General features: G+C 47.7%; 1 protein-coding gene across 1 annotated transcript in view; it reads left to right on the plus strand.

Moving 5' to 3' along the window:
* Nucleotides 1-8414: 8414 nt before the first annotated feature.
* The window catches only part of nr1h4 (nuclear receptor subfamily 1, group H, member 4), a gene marked incomplete at both ends in the record, with an annotated part of 69560 nt that continues 56646 nt past the window's right edge, over nucleotides 8415-21328 (plus strand). Inside the window, 2 exon segments of the mRNA XM_084335383.1 lie at nucleotides 8415-8511; nucleotides 10850-11227. Of these exon segments, the coding sequence (XP_084191509.1) occupies nucleotides 8415-8511; nucleotides 10850-11227 (475 nt within the window).

A 21328-nucleotide genomic window follows, 5' to 3' on the forward strand; every position in this document is an offset into this window, starting at 1 on the left:
CCACTGTCCTGCTACATCACTGTGATCCACTGTCCTGCTACTGTTGCATCACTGTCCTGCACAGTACAGGACACAAAATGATTTAACTGCCTCTCAGTAAAAGTATATTTCTGCACGAATCCGCTTCAAGGCCCTCGACCTGGCATACCGTGCGGCAAAGGGAACCGCTCCCGCCTACCTCCGGTCAATGGTCTCTAACTACACACCCTCAAGACCCCTACGCTCTGCATCTTCTGGCCGCCTCAGACCTACTCCTATCCAAGCTCCGGGAGGGTCATCAAAGAGAAGTCGCCTATTCTCAGTCCTTGCCCTACAATGGTGGAATGAACTACCCACCCCAGTTAGGACAGCCGAAACCCGTCCAATCTTTCGCCGTCGACTAAAGACGCACTTCTGCAACCATTATCTAAAAAAAAAAAAAAAAAAAAAAAATCTAACCATAACTAACCTTACTGTCATGCACTTGTCCTAATAAACTAATCTACACTGTAGCACTCAACACTTTGATGAACATTGTTACTCAGCTGAATGAGTTGTGCCCTTCCTGATGACTTGTCGTACAGAACTTGTAAGTCGCTTTGGATAAAAGCGTCAGCTAAATGACTAAATGTAAATGTATTTCTAAAGTTATTAGCTATTTTAATAGTCTTTGTAATCGTAACCGTAACCTTACCTATCTTCAGGACCGCCTCAGGGGGTGTGCGAGCAGTGCGGTCGCACAGGGCCTCGCGGGAAGGGGGGCCTTGCACACATTTTTTTTTTTTTAAAGATATTTTTTATTTGTTATTTTTTTTAAATTTTTTTTTAAAATTTTTTTTAAATTTTTTGCGAGGCCCTTTTTCATCACAGACCTAAAATCTAGTTTTGCTTATATGCTTATATATTTCACATTAGACACGTTTGTAGAATGTTCCTGGCTCTGCTGCTCTGCAGCAGACATACTCACTATTGGAGCTCTGGGGCTCTGCAGCCCCAGAGGGAGGGAGGGGTTACATCATGTGTACGCCGGCATGCGTCAGCTGCGTTTGACTATTTCGCGCGTGCAGCTTTGGAGGTTATGCTTAGTTATGCCAGCCAAAACGAAGAGGACGGTCATTCGGCAGATGGACTGAAGATGAAAGTTGTTGCATGTTAGACAGTTCAGTCAGGCTAGCCATCCCGGCTAAAGGCAGGGACAGCTAGTTAGTTTTAGCTACGTTATAATATTGAGTGCTAACGTGTGGTTCAGTCGGGATAGCCATGATGATGTCGGCTAGTAGCTAGCTTAGCTAAAGGCTAACTAGCGTTAGCTAATCTAGAGAGAGCGCGTGCAGCATTGTTATGCCAAGATGAAGAGGACGGTCATTCGGCAGATGAACTTCGTCAACTCCACGCGGTTGTCTCCATCCTCTTGGACATTTGGTGAGTTTTTAATGCACTCTATTCTATTCCCGCCGTGGATATATCTCTCTCTCTCTCGGGAGCCAAACGGGCCGGCTAGCTGTTGTAGTAGCTAACGGTGTGTGGCCTGGTGTCAGCACCTGGTGCGAGGGAGGTGAGCTTGGTGTTTCATTATGAGAATATCTCCATGCTCAAGTCGGCTATAGTCCGCGAGGGACTTGTTGCCGGCACTGCTATGGTAAACACCACTCTGTAGTGGGACGTGTATTGCCTTCTTTTTCCCTTCTCTCTTCGGATGAGAAGAGGAAAAGACAGCGGCTGTCTGAAGTGTTGGCCTGTATTGCTTTTCTCACGTTGTACAGTTTTTCAGTGGTAGCCGCATAGCTTGCTTCTGCATTAGCTAGTGGTTAGCGATAGCCGGGTTGAGCTAACTGTTAGCCAGTTAGCTGTTTAGCTACGACGTTAGCTGCTCGTTTTTGCTCGGCTGGGAACGTTAGCTTGATGCTATCAGTTAGCCTAGAGTTAGCTGTTAGCTTGTGCTACGACCATTGACATTAGCCGTGAGAATAGCAGGCCCTGACTACGACATCATCTTTGACAGAAGATGTAGTCGGGCCTGCACCATGACAAGGCACCGGCCATAGCTTCTTTTTGTCCCGCCAGCGAGAGGCCTTTCGTCAACGTGGAGACCTGTGTTGCGGCCTTTCGCCCTGCGTTCCTTGGTGCAGGTAAGATGTCCATTGGACATTACCCCACTCTTCCTTCCTTCCCCTCCCGAATGTTTTGTTAACGATGTTTTTTTCCAGGCAAAACATATGTTACTTCACAACATTTGGAGATACGACATGTGCTGTGTGTGAATTGTCTTGGTCGTTTGTGTAGCTTGGGTAGCGTTGGCCAAAGCTGTGTGTGGCCTGGTGTCAGTACCTGGCTACTCTATTTGCAGTTAGCCTATTTAGCTGATGTCGGCCATTGGCTCCTTGCTACTTTGTTTTCTCTGGTATAGACCCTCTTCTCTTTGGATTTAAGTGTTGATCTTTGTCCTTTTGGATCTATGTATATTCATGTTGCCTTTGTGAAGTTATCTTTTCCTTCTGTTTTGTTCTTCCATTAAAAGTTGAATATCCTTTAGGGGCTCATCTTTGCTTATCTCTCTCATACATGCTCTCTCTCTAACACACACACACACAGACATGCTCTCTCTCTCTAACACACAAACACACATGCTCTCTCTCTCTCTCTCTCTTTCTAAGACACACAGTCTGCCTATGGCGGCCTTTCTCGATGGCTAGGCTGTGCTCGCTGAGTCTGTACCTAGTCAAGGATCTTCAGTCACAGTGCTCAGGTATTCTGCCACTGTGTACTCTCTGTTTAGGGCCAAATAGCATTTCAATTTGCTCTGGTTTTGGGTTGTTTCTTTCCTATGTGTCTCTCTCTCTCTCTCTCTCTCTCTGGCCTTGCTCTGGTGGAGGGTCAGGGGCATTGCCGGGTCTGTGCAGCGATAACACTGTATATTGACTGTAGAACGGGAGCTCTCTCTCGCTCTCTCTCGCTCTCTCTCTTGCTATATGTTGACTGTATCATGCCCAGCCTCGGGCAGCGCTATTATTTAAGAATATGTTGACTGTATGAAAGAAAATAAATAAATAAAATTATATATATATATATATATTTTTTTACCTTTTAGGGGGGGGGGGGGGGCTCGCGTTTAAATCTTGCACAGGGCCTCGCATTTCTCCCAGGCGGCCCTGCCTATCTTAATAGTCTTTGTAACCTTACTATCAGTCTTTGTAACCTTACCTATCTTAATAGTTTTTGTAACCTTACTATCAGTCTTTGTAACCTTACCTATCTTAATAGTCTTTTTAACCGTACCTATCTTGATAGTCTTTGTAACCTTACCTATCTTAATAGTCTTTGTCTAGGCTGGACTATTGTAATGCCCTGTATGTGGGTCTAGACCAGCTCTCCCTGCGACACCTGCAGCTAGTGCAGAACGCTGCTGCACGCCTCTTGACTGGCACAAAGAGGCGTGAGCACATCAGACCAGTACTGGCTTCCCTGCACTGGCTCCCTTTTCGTTTCAGAATTGATTTCAAAATTGCCATGTTTGTGTTCAAGGCCTTAAATGGTCTGGCCCCTCAGTATCTAGCTGAACTCCTCCATCTTTGTACCCCAGCTAGAGCACTGAGGTCAGCAAATAAACTGCTCTTAGATGTCCCGAGGTCGAGGCTAAAACTAAAGGCGATCGAGCTTTTGCGGTGGCTGCCCCTAAATTATGGAACAGTCTTCCACTGCCAATGAGGTCTGCCCAGACCCTACAGAGTTTTAAAACACAGCTGAAGACTCACCTGTTATTGGTGTTCTGAGGCTTGGTAAGCCACACATCCCTTGGTCGTGTCGTGATTGTTTTTAAAACGTTATTGTAGTTATATGACTTTGATACTGTATTTTGTATTTCTTTTAGTATTTCTGTTTTTGCATTGTACAGCACTTTGGTACAACTTCGGTTGATTTTAAATGTGCTATATAAATAAAGTTGACCTTGACCTTGACCTTGTAACCTTACCTATCTTACTAGTCTGTGTAACCTTACATATCTTGATAGTCTTTGTAACCTTACCTATCTTAACAGTCTGTGTAACCTTACCTATCTTAATAGTTTTTGTCAGATATTGCTTACAAAATAATAACATTTAGGGGCGGCTAGGTGGTGTAGTGGGCAAGGCGCTCGCCACCAATGCAGGAGACGCTGGGTTCGAGCCCAGCTCTCTGCATTGCTATCAGCTTGGCTGGTCGTTCATACTAATACAATTGGCAGTATTAGGGGGTGGGAAGCTGATGGGTGGGGATCGGACGTTGTGGACAGCGACTCCTACAGGTCGGTTGGTGCGCCTGCGCAGCAGAATCAGGAAGCGACAGGGGCGGCGTGTCCCTCCCACGCAGACCCCCGATTCTGAGAAATCGCGCTGTGCAGGTGAAAAGATGCGACGGCTGCTTCCTCGAGTACCGGAGGAGACACATAATGTAAGGCTTCGTCCACATTGCAGCCGGCTTGTGGGAGGCATGGCCTAACAGCGTTCGAGACAGGGGAGGGTAGAATTGGATGATACGAAATTGGGATGGGAGAAAAATTGAAAAATGGGAGAAAAAGTAGATAAAAAAATATATATAATAATAACATTTCAGAGGCCCTCTGAAAATCCCCAAATAATGAATGTACAGTGTATAGCATTTCTTAATGAAGCCCTTCACCTGTTAACGTCTTTAATTCACTCGCCCTGAATCAATACATATCCTGGTCTGCTGAGCGATTAGACCATGTGAAGAGAGTAGATTCAGTTGTTTAATCGTGACTGTTGGATGGAGCCGTCAGTTCTGCTCAGTTCACAACCAACCCGTTCCCCTCATGTCGCTCAAGCACAGACCAGATAGTCCACAAACAGCCGGCAACCAATGGCAAAGGTTCTGTTTATTTCAGAGGGACCGTCTGTTGACTCAGAAGGGCCTCTCTGGATGGAGCAACAACCCATTAATGATTAAACAGATTTTTAGATACATTAGGGTTCATAGAGACACTGGGAACCGTTCTTTTGAATTCCAACAAATACTTCTGTGCGGAGACAACACTGCAGAGCTCTTACTGAACATCAATATGAACTATGTGGTCAAGACGTCTCCTAGTAACAAAGGAAAACAACTGATTAATACTAATGAATTAACAAAGGATTAATGACTAAAATTAACACTGATTTCAGAGGGGAAAGTGTTGTGTAGAATCCTCTACTAGAACCAATACGGTAACTTCGGTTTATTCTCATACTTGGGAAATTGAAAGGTCAGTCAGTGCCGACCGAGCCGAGCCAAGCAGCTGTCTGATGTGACGCCATGTACAACAATGTACAGATTACACACCATCACAGAACACTTAATCATAGTAAAACATGAACCGTTAGAGCGGCTGCGGTCTTCTTTTGTGTGGCTTTCGCATGTGTACCAATGTTAGTTGCTTGGGGTGTGCTAATCATCTGGTGTGTGTGTGTGTGTGTGTGTGTGTGTGTGTGTGTGTGTGTGTGTGTGTGTGTGTGTGTGTGTGTGTGTGTGTGTGTGTGTGTGTGTGTGTGTGTGTGTGTGTGTGTGTGTGTGTGTGTGTGTGTGTGTGTGTGTGTGTGTGTGTGTGTGTGTGTGTGTGTGTGTGTGTGTGTGTGTGTGTGTGTGTATAGTGTGAGTGGATGTGGGAGGGATTTCTGGTCTGTTAGAGAGCTGATATGACAGACGCATCTCTTGGCGAGATAAAAGGAGATTTTGGGGAATGGAGGATTAAAGGGGGGGGCATTCACAGAGGGGAATGGACAGTTTAATTAATAACTACCAAACCCTTTCTCCCTGACCCTAACTGCTCACAGACACACACACACACACACACACACACACACACACACACACACACACACACACACACACACACACACACACACGCACGCACGCACACACACACACACACACACACTACACACACATACACACACACACCTACACACACACACACACACACACACACACACACACACACACACACACGCACGCACACACACACACACACACACACACACACACACACACACACTGGAGCCCAGACAGAAGCAGCTAAATGTCCATTAGCAAATATTGATGGCACCGCGCTCCACAACGTGGATACATACAGAAGACAGGGCTGCCGGCTACTACCAGGCTGGATCTCCATGGGGGAAATCAAGGACAATCATTAAGGTACGTCAAGAGACTGACAAGAGGTAAATAATAAAGTTTTGTAACTGTGGTTGTGACTCCAGTGGCCTTGCCTCTGGGTCTGACAGCGGAGGCAGGGGCTTGGCTGTTGTGTGGGTTTTTGATGTGCTCTGTCGGTGGGGACCTCAGGGGAAATTAAACTGGGTTAATTAAAAAAAGAAAAACAGTGGCAGGTTTTTAAATGGTTCATATGTATAGCTGTGTGGTCCGTGGTGGTCGTCGTGTGGCCTTGTGTAACACAGAGGAGGCCGTGGGGCTGTTGGAAGATATCATTATACTATGTCCTGGGAACCGCAGTTTAAAGGTGACATGTTATGACATCAGTAAACCAGTTGTATATAATCTGCTGGGTGAAATATACATCTTTAGGATGTACAGAAAACGCAAAGTCATGTTACCATGTGGGGTTCCTCCCCTGAGTCCCTTTAATATTTGCCCCGTGGAAGAATGACAGCGTTGATAATCGTACATTAGAGACACGGGTGTAACACAGGACAGGAGACAATAGACACGAGTATTTTTTAAATGTCGGGGTCACCTGTCATAACGGTTGGGAAACACACGCGCCGTGATACACAATGTGCCCCGTGACGAAGCAATGTTTACATTACGCTCCGATAAGTATATACAGTAGTGACAAGGTTTACAGTAGAGGGCATCGCCACGCTGTCATGGAGTCTTTTTACGGCCCTACCTGACTGGGTTTCAATTCCCCTATGTGGGGGGTAGTAGCTGACAGGTGTGCTGATGTTAAGACTTAGTGCTCCATGTTTAATTACCTTCCAGGTAGGGGGTAGCACCCTGGTACATACAGCCATTATACCAGCAGCTCCACACAGGTAAATATACACAATGTTGCTGTGATCGGATGGTGTGTCACTACTCTCTCTGCCTCTTCGACCCGTGCTGGCTTACGCTGACAGCCTCTAGTAATACAATGTACAAGTGATTAAACTGGCTATAAAATATATAAATTAGTACTACTGAGTAATAGTGCTAATCATACAGTATGTACAGAGTTGTAGTGTTAAGTACAGTGATACAGGTATAAAGACATATGGTAGTAGGTCGTACTGGCCAGCAGCGTAACTAAGAGTAGGTAAGGGACATGTATAGATATGGTATCTACAGAAATGTAAAAATGATTATATGCAGGTATGTACAGACAGATGTGGATAGACATATATATGGTAAGAATAAATATATATGTATATGGTTAATACAGCATTATTGTACATGCTATCATACAGAGTTGTATGGGTTATATGCAGGTGTATAAGTAGGTATAGGCCTATAGAAGGATTATATTCCGACAGATATGTATATATGTATATATATATATATATATATATATATATATATATATATATATATATATATATATATATATATATATATATATATATATATATATGCGGTAAATACAAATATATAAATGTACTATTGTCTATGAGTTTATATTTAAAGGGGCACTTCACACACAAAAAACAATGCTGATTTATTTTGCACATAATCTCACACACATACAAAAACAGTTATTGAGAGTAAATGAGTTTGAATATGGCTGCCAGTGATGTAATCAGGGATGTTGACACATCCTTGTGTTGTGTAAATTACAGCTCAATGAAATTACAAGGTAGCAATCCCTATAAAACAAGATATTGCAATTTCTTTCATCTACATCATTTCACATAGTTGTAATTAACAAAACACAAGGATTCAATGTCCCCGATGACATCACTGGTGGCCATATTCTAACTAATTTACTCTCAATAACTGCTAAACTAAATTAATGTGTGAAAAACTGTTTAGAGTTTTTGGATGTGTGTGAGATTATGTGCAAAATAAATCAGCATTATTTTTTGGTGAAGTGTCCCTTTAACACCAGCTTAGTGTGTATTTTGGTTGAAGGTTTTGAATATATACAGTATATATTTTTTTTATCCAAATATACAACCATGTGAGAACACTTCTCTGTTGTGTCGACCCACTTCTACTGTATCTCCCTCTCAGCCTTCCTACAGCCTCAATAAAGAATAACATATCAAGGGGAAATTGACTGCCCACTCTCCCTTAAAACATAGAATAGCACACTGACAAACTTTGTCATGTCGGGAAAGATTATTCAGTCAGGACTCACCACCAGATTGTGGGTTGTTTGTTGCAGAATTGGACTAACGCTTACAGCTGCTTTGCGATTGATCACATCGTCTTCATCCTGAGTTGGGCCTCGACCACCCTCCTGAATGAATGAGTGGGTGGGCCCAGACGTTAACGTGGTGGGACCGCTACAGATCCCACCCAATGATGGATTCCCCCTGTCAGAGAGCTCGCACTTCTTTGGTAAGTCATCCTGACCATGGCCAGTGGAGTTGCTCAGTGGCCAACGGTGTCAGACTGTGGTTGTACTGGGCAGCTCCCAGGTTTGAATGGAACTGTGTGAATGTGAAGCAGGGCATAGCTGAAAAAAGAGCATCCGTGCTCAGCGAACCTACCATGGGTAAATAAAGGTAAAAAAATTTAATAAAAAAAACAGTGCACTGCCATCTCTGACACACCACAGACCTAGAGATGATTCATTCATCCATTCAATCACAAATAATTATCATTGAGAGCGAGCTCTCATTTACAATGACGTCAAGAAATACAACAACTGCAGACTGTGGTGAAGTGGTTTGCTATTAAAGATTTAAACTGACCAATAGATACTAATGAATTGAGTTTGCATTGCAAAACATTCCATGTTTCTGGGGCACAGAAGCTAAAAGCGGATTTTCCAAATTCAGTGCTAACTCTAGGAACCCGAAGTGTATAAGCCAATCAACAGAGCGAGTATGATAAGGTCCAGAGCTCCAATCCAACAATGAAGTGATGTAGGGTTGGAGATCACCAATAATAGCCTTATACAGAAACAGATGCCAATGCAAGGACCACTATTATCATATAGGATACAACAATGGGTGCCATGATTGTCACCAGTGATAAATCTAAGATAGAAAGTACAGTACATGACACTAAAAGAAAGTTCGATTGTTCAACCTCCCAACTGCCTCTGAACGTTCATCCAACTAACACCTTTTCCATAGTAATTTGTCAACTCTCTCAGTCTCGTCCACCAATTCCACACTGATATCACACAACATTGTTAAACATTCTACACGTATAGCGGCCATTTTGAAGAGTACCATTCATGAATGACCGTTCAAGGATATAGACTTGAATAGGAACGACCATTATATACATTAAGGTGGGGAGACAGTGGAGCAGTCGCCTGGTAATCAGACGGTTCCCGGTTCAATTCCGGCACCTCCCGGCAGCGTGTCGAAGGGTCCTTGAGCGAGACACTTAACCCCTAACTGCTCCACGATGACCAGGTCGGCACCTTGCATGGTCGCCTCCGCCGTCGGTGAGTGAACGTGTGAATGTGAGGCACAAGTTGTAAAGCGCTTTGGATAAAAGCTGCTATATAAATGCAGTCCATTTAAGCTTCTATATGTGACACACATCAGACTCACAGCAAAGAACCAACGGGCCAACATACGACACAGTAGCAGCCAGTCAGTCGTAACGGGCAGATGAGAAGGCTGCTCCACTCATAACCAGCCAACGACGTAATGTCTGATGTACAGAAATGTGAGCGTCTGGTTAATGAGTAGCCATGGCGACCTTTGCTCTCCTCAAGTAGCCGCCAAGTCGCTCTGTTCTACCGATCCGCCGTGTTTACAGAAAGGGTTCCTCCTCGGGGAGTAAGAGGAGAGATATGTTTAAACAGGCGTGAAGAGCAGCGGTGTAGATACCAGTGTGTTCTGTGGAGGAGCTGGGTCTCACTGAGATGGCCACCATGGTCCAGAGGAAGCGTTCAGGAGGTTAGTGTTAAGAGAAACCATACAGGTGTCATTTTAGTTCCATTCACTTTGACACCATTGAATGCTTGGGGATTCTTCTGTATAGGTGAGGGATTCGTATGAAATCGTATCACTTGTGCTTCACACACACAGGCGCACGCGCGCACAACACACACACACACACACACACACACACACACACACACACACACACACACACACACACACACACACACACACACACACACACACACACACACACACACACACACACACACACACACACACTCTCTCACTAGAGCCCAGACAGAAGCAGCTAAATGTCCAAATATAGCAAATATTGATGGTACTGTGTTTCACAATACAGGCTGTTATATAAAGCTGACAAGGCTGATATATAAAACTGTCATAAAAGTGTAATAGGCATAGTTTTGAAAACATTAACACTGATGATATAGAATGGGAGATATTAGGGTTTTCCTTATGGTCTACTTGCGTGTCATTCCTCAGTGACAGGGTGCTCTGTGATACTGGGTTGTTAATGATATTAGGGTTTTCCTTATGACCTACTTGCATGCCATTCCTCAGTGACGGTGCGCTCCATGATAATGGGTTGTTAATGATTTATGGGTTTTAATGCAGCTATGTAGATCGCTATCCTATGTTGTGTTAAAGCTTAAGTGCCTGCTTCAACTTCTGCCAACACACCACGCAGCTATTTCTGTGTCATTAAAGCAAATACGCACACTGTACCAATGGCCCCATATTTGATCTTGAAACTTAAGGCCGCCTATGTATATAAATCCACCTCTCAATCCCCTCTTCCTCTTCTGCAGATATTCTGGCAGACCAAGGAAGTCCTCTACTCCAGGACCAGGATGGTCTACCCTTCACCAGCTACGCCAGCATGCAGTACCCTCCCATAGAGCCGATCATGTCCTCCCCACCGTACTACTACACTCATAACTACTACCCCCAGTACGGCGGGGAGGAGTGGTACTCACACACAGGGATCTACGAACTGAGGAAGCGGCCCCTGGATGTCTCCTACAACGCAGAGATGGAGGAGGCGTCTTCCGCAGCGCCCGCCGTGTGCAAGAGGACCCGGCACATGTCTCAGGTGGGACGCGTCAAAGGGGAGGAGCTCTGCGTGGTCTGCGGGGACAAGGCGTCCGGCTACCACTACAACGCTCTGACCTGTGAGGGGTGTAAAGGTAGGAGGAGACGCTAGCTGTCACATCATCAAACCCAGTAGGACTGTAACTACTTCCACTGATGCTGTACATGTGTAAACTACTAACGAGTCGATCACAGTCAACCAGCACCTGCTAACGGGTCTGACCCTTTAGCTCAGCTGGTTAGAACGGCCGCTTGTGGATCCTATGGTCCCAGGTTCAAATTCACTCTATTACACATCTAAAGAAACGGCCAGCTCGTGCTCAAAATACGTAAATAAAGTACTTATCAACCACAGGAAAAAGGTACGTTATGTTATAGCCATACATATGTTTTGTATCAGTGGGGGTTAACTTTAACCTTAACCTTAACCTTAACCTTAACCTTAACCTTAACCTTAACCTTAACCCTAACCCTAACCATAACCACACTGTTACATTTCGTTCCAGCTCTCGCTCTGCTCTAGTGGGATGACCTCTTTGTTACCTATGTAACCTGAAAGCTCCCGCTACAATGCACCTACACTTGTCCGGCCACGCCCACTTCCGCCCATGCATTTAAGCGAGGGGTGTGACCGTACTTCTGCTCTTCCCTCTTCTTTCACTTACGGAAGTGTTTTGCTACAGGCACACGTCAGCAAGTGTTGTTTAGGTATTAGATTCGTTTTTTGTGTTGCTACTTTTTGATCAAAATGGCATCACCACCGGGACCTGGGAAACACTTTTCTGGGCTCCACCAGCGGTTCACCGTCGCAAGCTCCTCTGTGCGCCACGGGGGCTCCCTAATTCCACGCTCATGGTGAGAGGGTGAGCCCCAGCGGCACACGGAGCTGAGTGCGCGCCGCCCGGCGGCCATCGAGTGCCCCTCTGGCTCCACCGCCGGCTAGTCCGCCGGTCTCTTTGGTGGGTGACGACTTGCGGCGCAAGCTCTCCGCCTCTGCTCGCTCCCACTACTTGGCGGTGAGCGAAGGGCGCGGGTGGTCTGACGGCGGAGTTCAGTACGCAGGACCGGAGGTGTTCGGTTCTGCGGAACAGCTGGCATCGGAGGGGGGTTCCCCCGTTGCCTCTCCATTGCATCCGATGGAGACCGTTGCCAACGCCCCTGCCAACGCCTGTCCCTGCTGTGCGCTCTGGCCACCATGACCCAACAACATCTGTGGACGAGTGGAGGAGACTGCCCCTCCTCCTGGCCCCCCTCTCTGACGGTGTTCTCTTCGGCTCCGCCATCGACGAGGTGACGGTCGCCTGCAAGGAAATGGAGGAGCAGCGGTCAGTCCTCTGCCAGCACTTCCCCCGACCCGTCCCCATGACGACGGGGGCCGCCAACGCGCGGTGCCGCAGGGCTGCAGCCAGCTCAGCCGCCGTAGGGCTGTCCTCGACTAAGGATTTGGATGGTCGACTATGATTGGCCAAAATTTGCCGTTAGTCGACTATTGGTCGACAAAAAAGGAGTCGACTGAAGGCTTCTTGTCCTCTGCAAAAGCATGCAATTGGTCCACTGATGGATACATCTTGATATTTGTCTAGTCTAGTGTGTTCATTAGATGGGTGAAATCCTCTTTCAGTGCCTCTGTGCCTGTTTTCGTAGGCAGTTAGCCTCTGGTATGCGTGCCATTAGCGTTAGCCACGCTTCTAGGCCTCTTTTCTTTTGGAAAGAATGATAAAAAAAAATTATAATAATAATAATTTTTTTTTTGTATTCGACTAAGAGGTTGGCCAGTCGACTACGGCTCCTTTCGACCGATTAGTCGACTAATCGACTAATAGGGGTCAGCCCTAGCCGCCAGCCCCAGCAAGAAGGCTCGCTACCGACGGGGAGAACCTGACGGCGTACCTCGGCCTGGTACCAGCTACCCTGTGCCCGGGGGAAAGGTAGGGACCTGAGAGCGCAAGCTGCACCCCTGAACCATCCCCCCGGGCCGTCTGCCCGAGGGGGCAAGCGAGGAAGCGCCACGCGTGGTGGGAGATGACGGACCCTGGGCTCTGTTCCCCCTCTACCTCTCTCTCCTGCTTCATAATTAACCCCCTATTCTTCCCCCCCTCAAAATACTATGTTTTTAAATAAAAAATCCCTCTGTGAGAGTGGCGATTTTTGTTGTAACAAACGTGTGATTATTCACTGTGTATTTTGGGTATGCCTCGTACGTAATAAGCAATGTGGGCCAGCTGTCTTTTCTGTTTAAAACAGCTAAAGGTTGGTGGGCGGTATTTCTTATGTGTGAGGAGAGTTACGGGATTCATGTGGGAACACGTTTTTTAAACAAACGTAGACCCTGAATCCGCGATTGGTGTTGCTATTGTGTGTTTAGCTTTGCAAAGCAATGTACATTAGCACATGGCCAAGGGCGCTGCCCCTCTCTTCACCCCGTCTGTGTGTTGCTTTACGTGATAAGGTGAAAACATGGCGGGCGACAAGTTTTTCGCTTATGGAAGGGAGCCGTGGGCTTTCGGGTGGACTTGTCTTTTAAACAGACGTAGCCTGGTCCCACGGTTTGGTGGTTAGCTGTTGTGTTTTGGTTGTTCAAAGCAATAAAGCGAGCACACGCTTGTATGTGCCTTTCATTTGTAACATAACGCACGGCTAAAGCGCCGCTCCCTGTTTCACCTTATACATGTTTCGTGTTTACGTGGGGTTGGGGGGGGGGGTGAGGATAAACCCTCCCCTTTGGGTATGATTATATCCTTGGTAAAATACTGATGACGGATGGGGAGGACGTAGCTCAAAACGAGCGCGCCTTTTCACTCGGGTATCCCTCGTGTGCATTAGCGCCATCACGCAGGTACGTAGGATTCCGCCCGTCAGCTCCCTCGACGTCAGGGCAAATATTTGCATATCCTGTTCATCGCGGGGAGGGGGCAGGAGGGGTTCCCCATACCCACACCAAACTTAGAGGGTGGGGCTGGGGTTCCCCGCCATTTTTTACGTCACAGGCTTTCGCGTTTCTTTATTGGCCCGAGAGATATGTCCATGAGTTGAGGTCTGTGTGGCAGGTCCCGACTCGCGTTGTCAATTGAGAGGTCTCTCCGGGATAAACCTGGTGTCTTCCCCTCTCGTGTGAGTGGAATCTGTGACAGATGTTTTTTTCCCCAGGCTCTGTATGTAAACCCTGTGTCAGCGTTCTTACGAGGACCGGTCCCCTCCCGGTTCTACCCAGACAGGGGGGAGAAACGTTGTGTTGGGGGCTCTTTCTTGTTAGAATTTGCCCACCACCGTTCTCAGGTCTTATGAGCCTACACGCTGTTCGATGTCCGTGCTTGGTCTTACGGGACCGGTATCAGCTACTGGCCCCGGGCATGTTCTCAATTTTATTTGAAACAGCCTTTTTTGGGGGCGGCACGCCCTGGTCTGTCCAACGGCATAACAGCATTTTTATGCGGTCGGCCAGGAAGGAGTTTTTATCTCTACCGAGCGCCAGGTCACTGCCAGCTCAAGGGCTCGCATGCATTTCCAGGGAGAAATGACGGGGCAGATCAAGCGTTGACAGGGGGGTTTCACGCCCGTTAGGTGGGCCACCAGGAGCTGTGCGTTCGTGTATACAGACCGTCTTGGTGGCACCTCCTGTGGTGTTTTTGATCGAAACGTGTACCTATCCCCCTCTCCTTTGAAGAGGAGCGGCAGCGCCAAAGGGCAAGGATCAGTTCAACCCGGTGTCCGCCGGGTCACAGATATATGTTCTGTTAACCCGAAGGGCCCTGGGCTTTTCCGGGGGGAAAATGCCAGGGTGGGCCGGACGTCACAGGGGCTGATGTCATGAATGTCGTGTGTCATAAGTGTCACTATGAGTTGAAAATGGGGGACCCCGATATGAACAAGACAAACATCTTCCTTTGATCTGCATCCCCTTAACAGTTGTGTGTATTGAGCCGTACTGTACTGTACCCTCTCTGCAAACTGTTAAATAAAGTTTTCTTTCTCTCATTCATTCACCCCTCCCCCCCTGCTCGGCCTGGGTTAACCCATTGTAAACTTGAAACGCCTTAACTGCATTATATAGCCTGTATATACGTGCAGATGTGTTTCCCGGATTCAATGGGTTAAGGGAGCAACCTTTCTGTTTTTGGGGTGGTTGTCTCCCCGGTATGCCGATAGCGGAGTCAACTCCCTGGCAGAGCCCGGGTTCGGCCCCGGCTCCTCGAGAGGATGCCCCCGCATGTTTTATGACGTCTGCCAATTGTGTCAAACTCTTTTCTCTGAACCCTGACCCCACGGGACTACTGGCGGGGTCAGGGTTCATGGCAGGGTCGGTTTACTGGCGGAGTCGGGGTCCGGACCCCGAGCCTGCGAGGTTATGACCCCACGAGATTGTGACATTGTGCACAGCATGCCGAACACCCTCCCCTCCCCCCCCCGCTCAGCGGGTGGGCCATTGGGGTACTGTTTTTACAGTCAGCCCCTCTAGACGCTCCTGTGAAGTTCACAGTCCTCCGGGCGCAGGTTGAGCTTTGATCCCTTAACCCTGTCGGCCTGGGTTAAGGGATCAACCTCCTCTCTTGGAGTGTTTGTCTCCCCGGTATGCCAGCTGACCCCATGGGATTATGGGGGAGAGCCTCCTCCTCAGGGAGTTTTCAGAACCTCCTCGGGGAGTTCTTCGGAGCCTCCCCCCCTCAGCAGAGCCTCCTCCTCAGAGAGAGAGCCTCCTCACAGAGCCTCCTCCTCTGGGAGTTTTCAGAGCCTCTTCCTCAGGGGGTCCTCGCGGCGTGCCAGGCGGAGAAGGGCCTTCACCTGTTGTGCCCTGTCCGATGCGCTGGCGGTGTAAAGGATGGTGTCACAAGTAAACGCCTGGAGAGGTCTCGATGCCACGGCCTCGTTGACCTCCCCAGGTCCGTTTTGTCAGGTCCTGGTCCCTGGACTCTGCCGTAAGCCTGCCTTGAGTGGTCCATGGGGCTTGGACCTCCTCCGCGCCCCGCTGCTAAAGCTTCGCAGGGTTTAACAACCCCGACCCCACGAGGTGTGGAAGCGGTAACGCAGGCTTATGCTTCACGTACGTTCCCTGGTAGCGAGCAGGGCGCGCGGTCGGGTAGTCGCGGGCCCTTCTGTTCCGCGTCTGCTCACCCTGTGCGTTTGTTGGGTGCCGTCCCCTCTAGGGGGGGTGGGGGAGCCCCCCCTGGTGTTCTGATGGTTGTAGGGGACCTCAGCGGGTGCATTTGTCGGGCTCTCCGCCCTGCTCCGTTCCTGTGTCCCACTAGAGCAGAGCGAGAGCTGGAACGAAATGTAATGAAGGTTATCCTATAACCCTAGTTACATGAGATGGGATGGGATCCCACCTGAGTTATACTTAGCGTTTTGGGACCAATTGAACCATTGAACTTGGTTTCTCGAGAGATGTAAATATTGCTTTAATATCCTTACTACTAAAAAAGGACAAGGACCCCAATGATTGTGGCAGTTATAGGCCCTTGAATATTATCTGGGCCGATGTCAAAATCTTTGCCAAAGTACTAGCCCGACATCTACAGAAGTATATGATGGTGCTGGTACAATGTAACCAAACAGGGTTTATTCAGGGGTGCTTAGCCACGGATAATCTCAGAAGATTATTACATGTAATTGATAACAGTAAGGACAATATAACTCCGGCCATGGTCCTGTCTCTAGATACAATGAAGGCATTCGATAGACTAGAATGGTCTTATCTTTGGGCTGTACTAGAGGCCATGGGACTTGGTAAAGAATGTATACATATGATTAAAGTGCTCTATTCCTCACCATCAGCAATGGTAATGACAGGCAAAAAGTGCTCCACACTCTTCCCGGTCTCTAGGTCTTCTAGCCAGGGTTGTCCTCTGAGCCCCGGACTGTTTGCGCTTTCCCACGATCCATTAGCCCAATTTATTAGACAAATGGATAAAATGTACCCTATAATAATTGACGACACACCACACAAAATTGCTCTCTATGCGGATGACCTACTAATTTGTATGAAAGACCCTTCCCACTCAGCCACAAACTTACTTAATATAATAGACTATTTTGGCAAACTATCAGGATTCAAAATGAACTCGCCCAAATAAGCTTGCCTACCTCTGAATGAGTTGGCCAAGGCGGTGCAACTACCGGCTGACATCCCCATGGTTGACCACCTCAAGTACTTAGGCATAGAGATTTTTCCCATGCTAAATCAGATAACCAAATCTAACTTTACAGGCACATATAATAAAATATGCCAAGATCTGGATAGATAGTCGGGCCTTCCTAACTCGTTACAGGCACGAGCATCCATAATAAAGATTAATATACTTCCTAGGATTAATTTTGTTAGCTCAATGCTCCCCCTCCCTCCCCGAATAGACCACTGGCGCAAGACACAAACCATGATATCCAAATGTATTTGTAATAACAAACGCCCAAGACTCAAAAGAACTATCACTCAACGTAAGAAACAGGATGGAGGCTTGGCAATCCCCGATTTTAAGCTGTACTTTTGGTCCTTTTCGCTGAGACCCCTAATGAGCTGGTTCAACCCTGAGTTTGTTGTGTCTTGGCTCTCCTTGGAAGCAGCAGCGGTCTCGCCACAAAGACTACAGGATGTAGTATATTCTAATACTCCTACTATATCAAAATGCCAACTACTATATGGTCCGATTGTATCCCACGTAATTCAAACATATAATGCACAGAGGTCTTGTGCTGTCAAATGCCCATGGCACCTAGACTCTCCAATTTTTAATAACCAGCAACTACTTGTTGGGCACAAACCTATTAATATCCCTCAATGGGAGAGGAGGGGAGTTCATACTCTGGGGGATATATATGATGCCTTCGAGCCTTTCAGGACCTAAGAGAGTTTTATGATCTCCCCGGAGTATCATTCTTTCTCTACCTGCAGTTGAGGTCGGCGCTCAGGGCTCATGGGGTTCCGTGGTCTCAAACGTTGCACTCACACCCTTTTGTCGGGCTTATCGGAGACAGGACAACCTCAAGAGTTTTACACACTCTTAATCCAATCCACATATAAAAAACTACCATTGGATACAATATGGCGAAGGGACATCCCAGAACCTTGAGACCTTGAGTTTGACTGGGATGATATCTGGACAAATGTTAGCCTCCCGTAACCCAAATCACCAGCAGATACACTTTAATTATATCCATAGGACTATTCTCACGCCTAGGCAGCTGTTTGCTATGGGACTGGTGACTGACTCTAGATGCACATTGTGCTCTTTGAAGACCGCGGGCACTTATATGCACATGTTTTGGGATTGCCCTCCAGTGGCTCATTTTTGGAAATCCATAACGACTAAGCTCTCAAGGATTCTTAATAGGACTAGTTGTTAAAGATCCCTAAATATTCAGCACAACAATTGAATGAGGTTGGAGTGGGGTGGAATTTGGCAATGATCACGTGATGATCACCAGTACGACACATCTTCAGTTGTGTTCCCCGACCTCATTGGGTGTTTCGGCCATTTATCACAATACACCCTCTGCCGAGGTTGGCCCACCACAGGCTGATCAGGCCTGGGTGTGTGTCGCACGGTGGCACCACATGTTCATTTAGCAGCCCATGATGCGTCTCTACGTTTCAGCCACAACCAGTGACTGCTCCGTTCTGCTGCAGTGGCAAGTTCTTTGATTGCCTTTCGTTGGGCCTGTCCTCTGATCCCCACTTCCTTCAGGAGCCTTGTGGTGGAACTGGCTACAAAGCCTCTGCAGCCCACCTCCACTGGCCACACCTTCACGTTCCAGCCCCGCCCCTCTGCTTCAGCTGCTAAGTTGGCATATCGCAGCCTCTTCCGTTCAAATGCCTCATCGATGGCTTCCTCCCATGGGACCGTCAGCTCAACGATGAAGACACGCCGGCAAGATTTGGACCAGAGGACCAGGTCTGGGCGCAGGTTGGTCGCTGCAATTTCAGATGGGAAGGTAAGCCTCTGGCTGAGGTCTACCCGCATTTCCCAATCCCGGGCTGCGTTCAGTGGGCCTGAGTTCGGAGGTGACGGCTTGGTCCGCCGTTTCTCCCCTTCCCGGATGAAGGTTGTTTTCCGTGGGAAGGTAGTTTGGGCATTTAGAGGCATGGCGTTGGTGGTTACTCTCTTGTTCTCAAGTTCGGCAGCCAAGCACTTCAGTACCTGGTTATGGCGCCAGGTGTATCTTCCTTGAGTTAGACTGGTCTTGCAACCCACTAAGATGTGTTTGAGGGTTGCTGGGGCTGCACACTGGAGACAAGCTGGGTCCTCTCCATACCAGAGATGTAGGTTGGTTGGTGAGGGCAGGACATCATATGTGGCTCTGATGATGAAGCTTAGCCTATTAGACTCCATGCTCCACAGTTCGTTCCACGTGATTTTCCTCCTCTCCACGCTCTCCCACTTCATCCACCGGCCTTGCTGGGCTTGAGAGACTGCCTTGGCACACCTGGCTGCTTCCTCCTGGTGGCGCACTTCCTCCACCACCATGTGCCGCCGTTCGGTTGGAGTAGCCTTTTGCCATGTGGGTGTAGTTGCTTCCAATCCAAGGCCCCCTCTGCCATGTTGGACATGCCCCTCAAACATAATGTAATTTAACAATCACATGCACAGCGGCTACACTACTTCTGAATGACATAACAACCATACCAGCATCCATACAACAAAAGAGAAATTTTCTGGCGGGCGTTACTGCTGCCAAGAAACTAATAGCCATGAGGTGGAAGGAGCCTGAGAAGCTCACATTGATTAACTGGACCCTAACGCTGCTAGATGTTATTTATCTGCACGGGTGATTGGGGTGGGACAGGCTAGCATTGAGGTGTGGGTCACAACGGCTGAGGTAGTTACGTCCACCATACGCTGTTTAGCGGGGTTGGGGTGTTGGTCCTGGGGAGTCCGACGGTCCAGGGGGGGTGGGGGGAGGAGGAAATGTCTAATGTCTTTCTTAGGGTTTGTGTTGTCTTTTATTTTTATTTTAATTTTAATTTCTATTTGATATTCTTTTTTTTATCCATTTATCATTTCTATTATTGTCATTACTGTACTGTTATTGTTGTTATTTGATATTGTTATGTTTTTTATTGTTAATATTATTATTATTGTTGTTGTTATTGTATAGTGTGCTGTGGTGGTTTGTTTATAAAAAAGAGAAAATTTGATAAAAGAAATAAAAAAAAAAACTAGTTACATGGGTTCTAGCGAGCGCTCTGCTCTCACTCACTGAGGACCCCTAATTGTCTTCTGAATAAGGGTCAAGACTCGGGAAGAGCGGAAGTACGACCACACCCCTCGCTTAAATGCATGGGGGGAAGTGGGCGTGGCCGGACAAGTGTAGGTGCATTGTAGCGGAAGCTTTCAGGTTACATAGGTAACAAAGAGTTATATTATCATACTGGCCAATCGCGTCTCGCTCTTTGCCATTATGAGATATCTCTTATCTCCTAGCACATAATGTGCTCACGAAACAACAAATGCACTCACATGCACGAGACCAGGCCACGCCCCCGCGTCCCACTATATGACGCCGGACATGGTCACATTCTACCTTCCTCTTTTTGTTTCCAACACAGAAGTAGCAGTGCACTCCGTGAACTAGCTGTTATGAAACGCAGGGAGAAATTACACAATGTTGGGTTTTCGCCAGAGGTTCACCAGCCCCTGGAATCTTCTCGGCACATCCTAACAGCGCATCGGGCCTGTCCTGGGGTTTCCTCATCTTGTGACAGCGGATCGAGGGACGTCCCGCGACGGTTAGCAGTCGAGCCAAGTCGTGCACAGGTAGGGCCTGCGCTAACAGGCAATGATACTAGCATGAGTGATACTGCTCGTTGTCCCGTGACACAGCCGAGTTATGTATTGGCGCGAGGGGCAGGATATTTAGGTAAACATGGTCGTCATGACTCTGTTTTGGATGTTTTCCCAGCTATCCTGGACCGCACGGCTAATGCTAATGCTACGATGCTGGGACGCCGTTCCTTTGTTCCCCGCCGTGGGCTGTCACCACTCTTCCCTCCTCTTAACCGTTTCATTGCTGAAGGTTAATCGGTGTCTAATGTGGGGGGTTTTGCTGAGGCTTATTTACCCTTTATACGGGTGGATGGGCTGACAACAGGGCGCAAGGCAGGTGTGCCGTGGCTTGAGGGCCAGGTAGCATCGGTCCTTTGCCCTGGCATGGATGAACGGTGTCCCACCCGGAAGCCGACGCCAGAGGGTGAGTCGGCCCGGCAG

This window comes from Notolepis coatsorum (assembly GCF_963971535.1).
Source record: "Notolepis coatsorum genome assembly, chromosome: 18".
Classification (NCBI taxonomy): Eukaryota; Metazoa; Chordata; class Actinopteri; order Aulopiformes; family Paralepididae; genus Notolepis; species Notolepis coatsorum.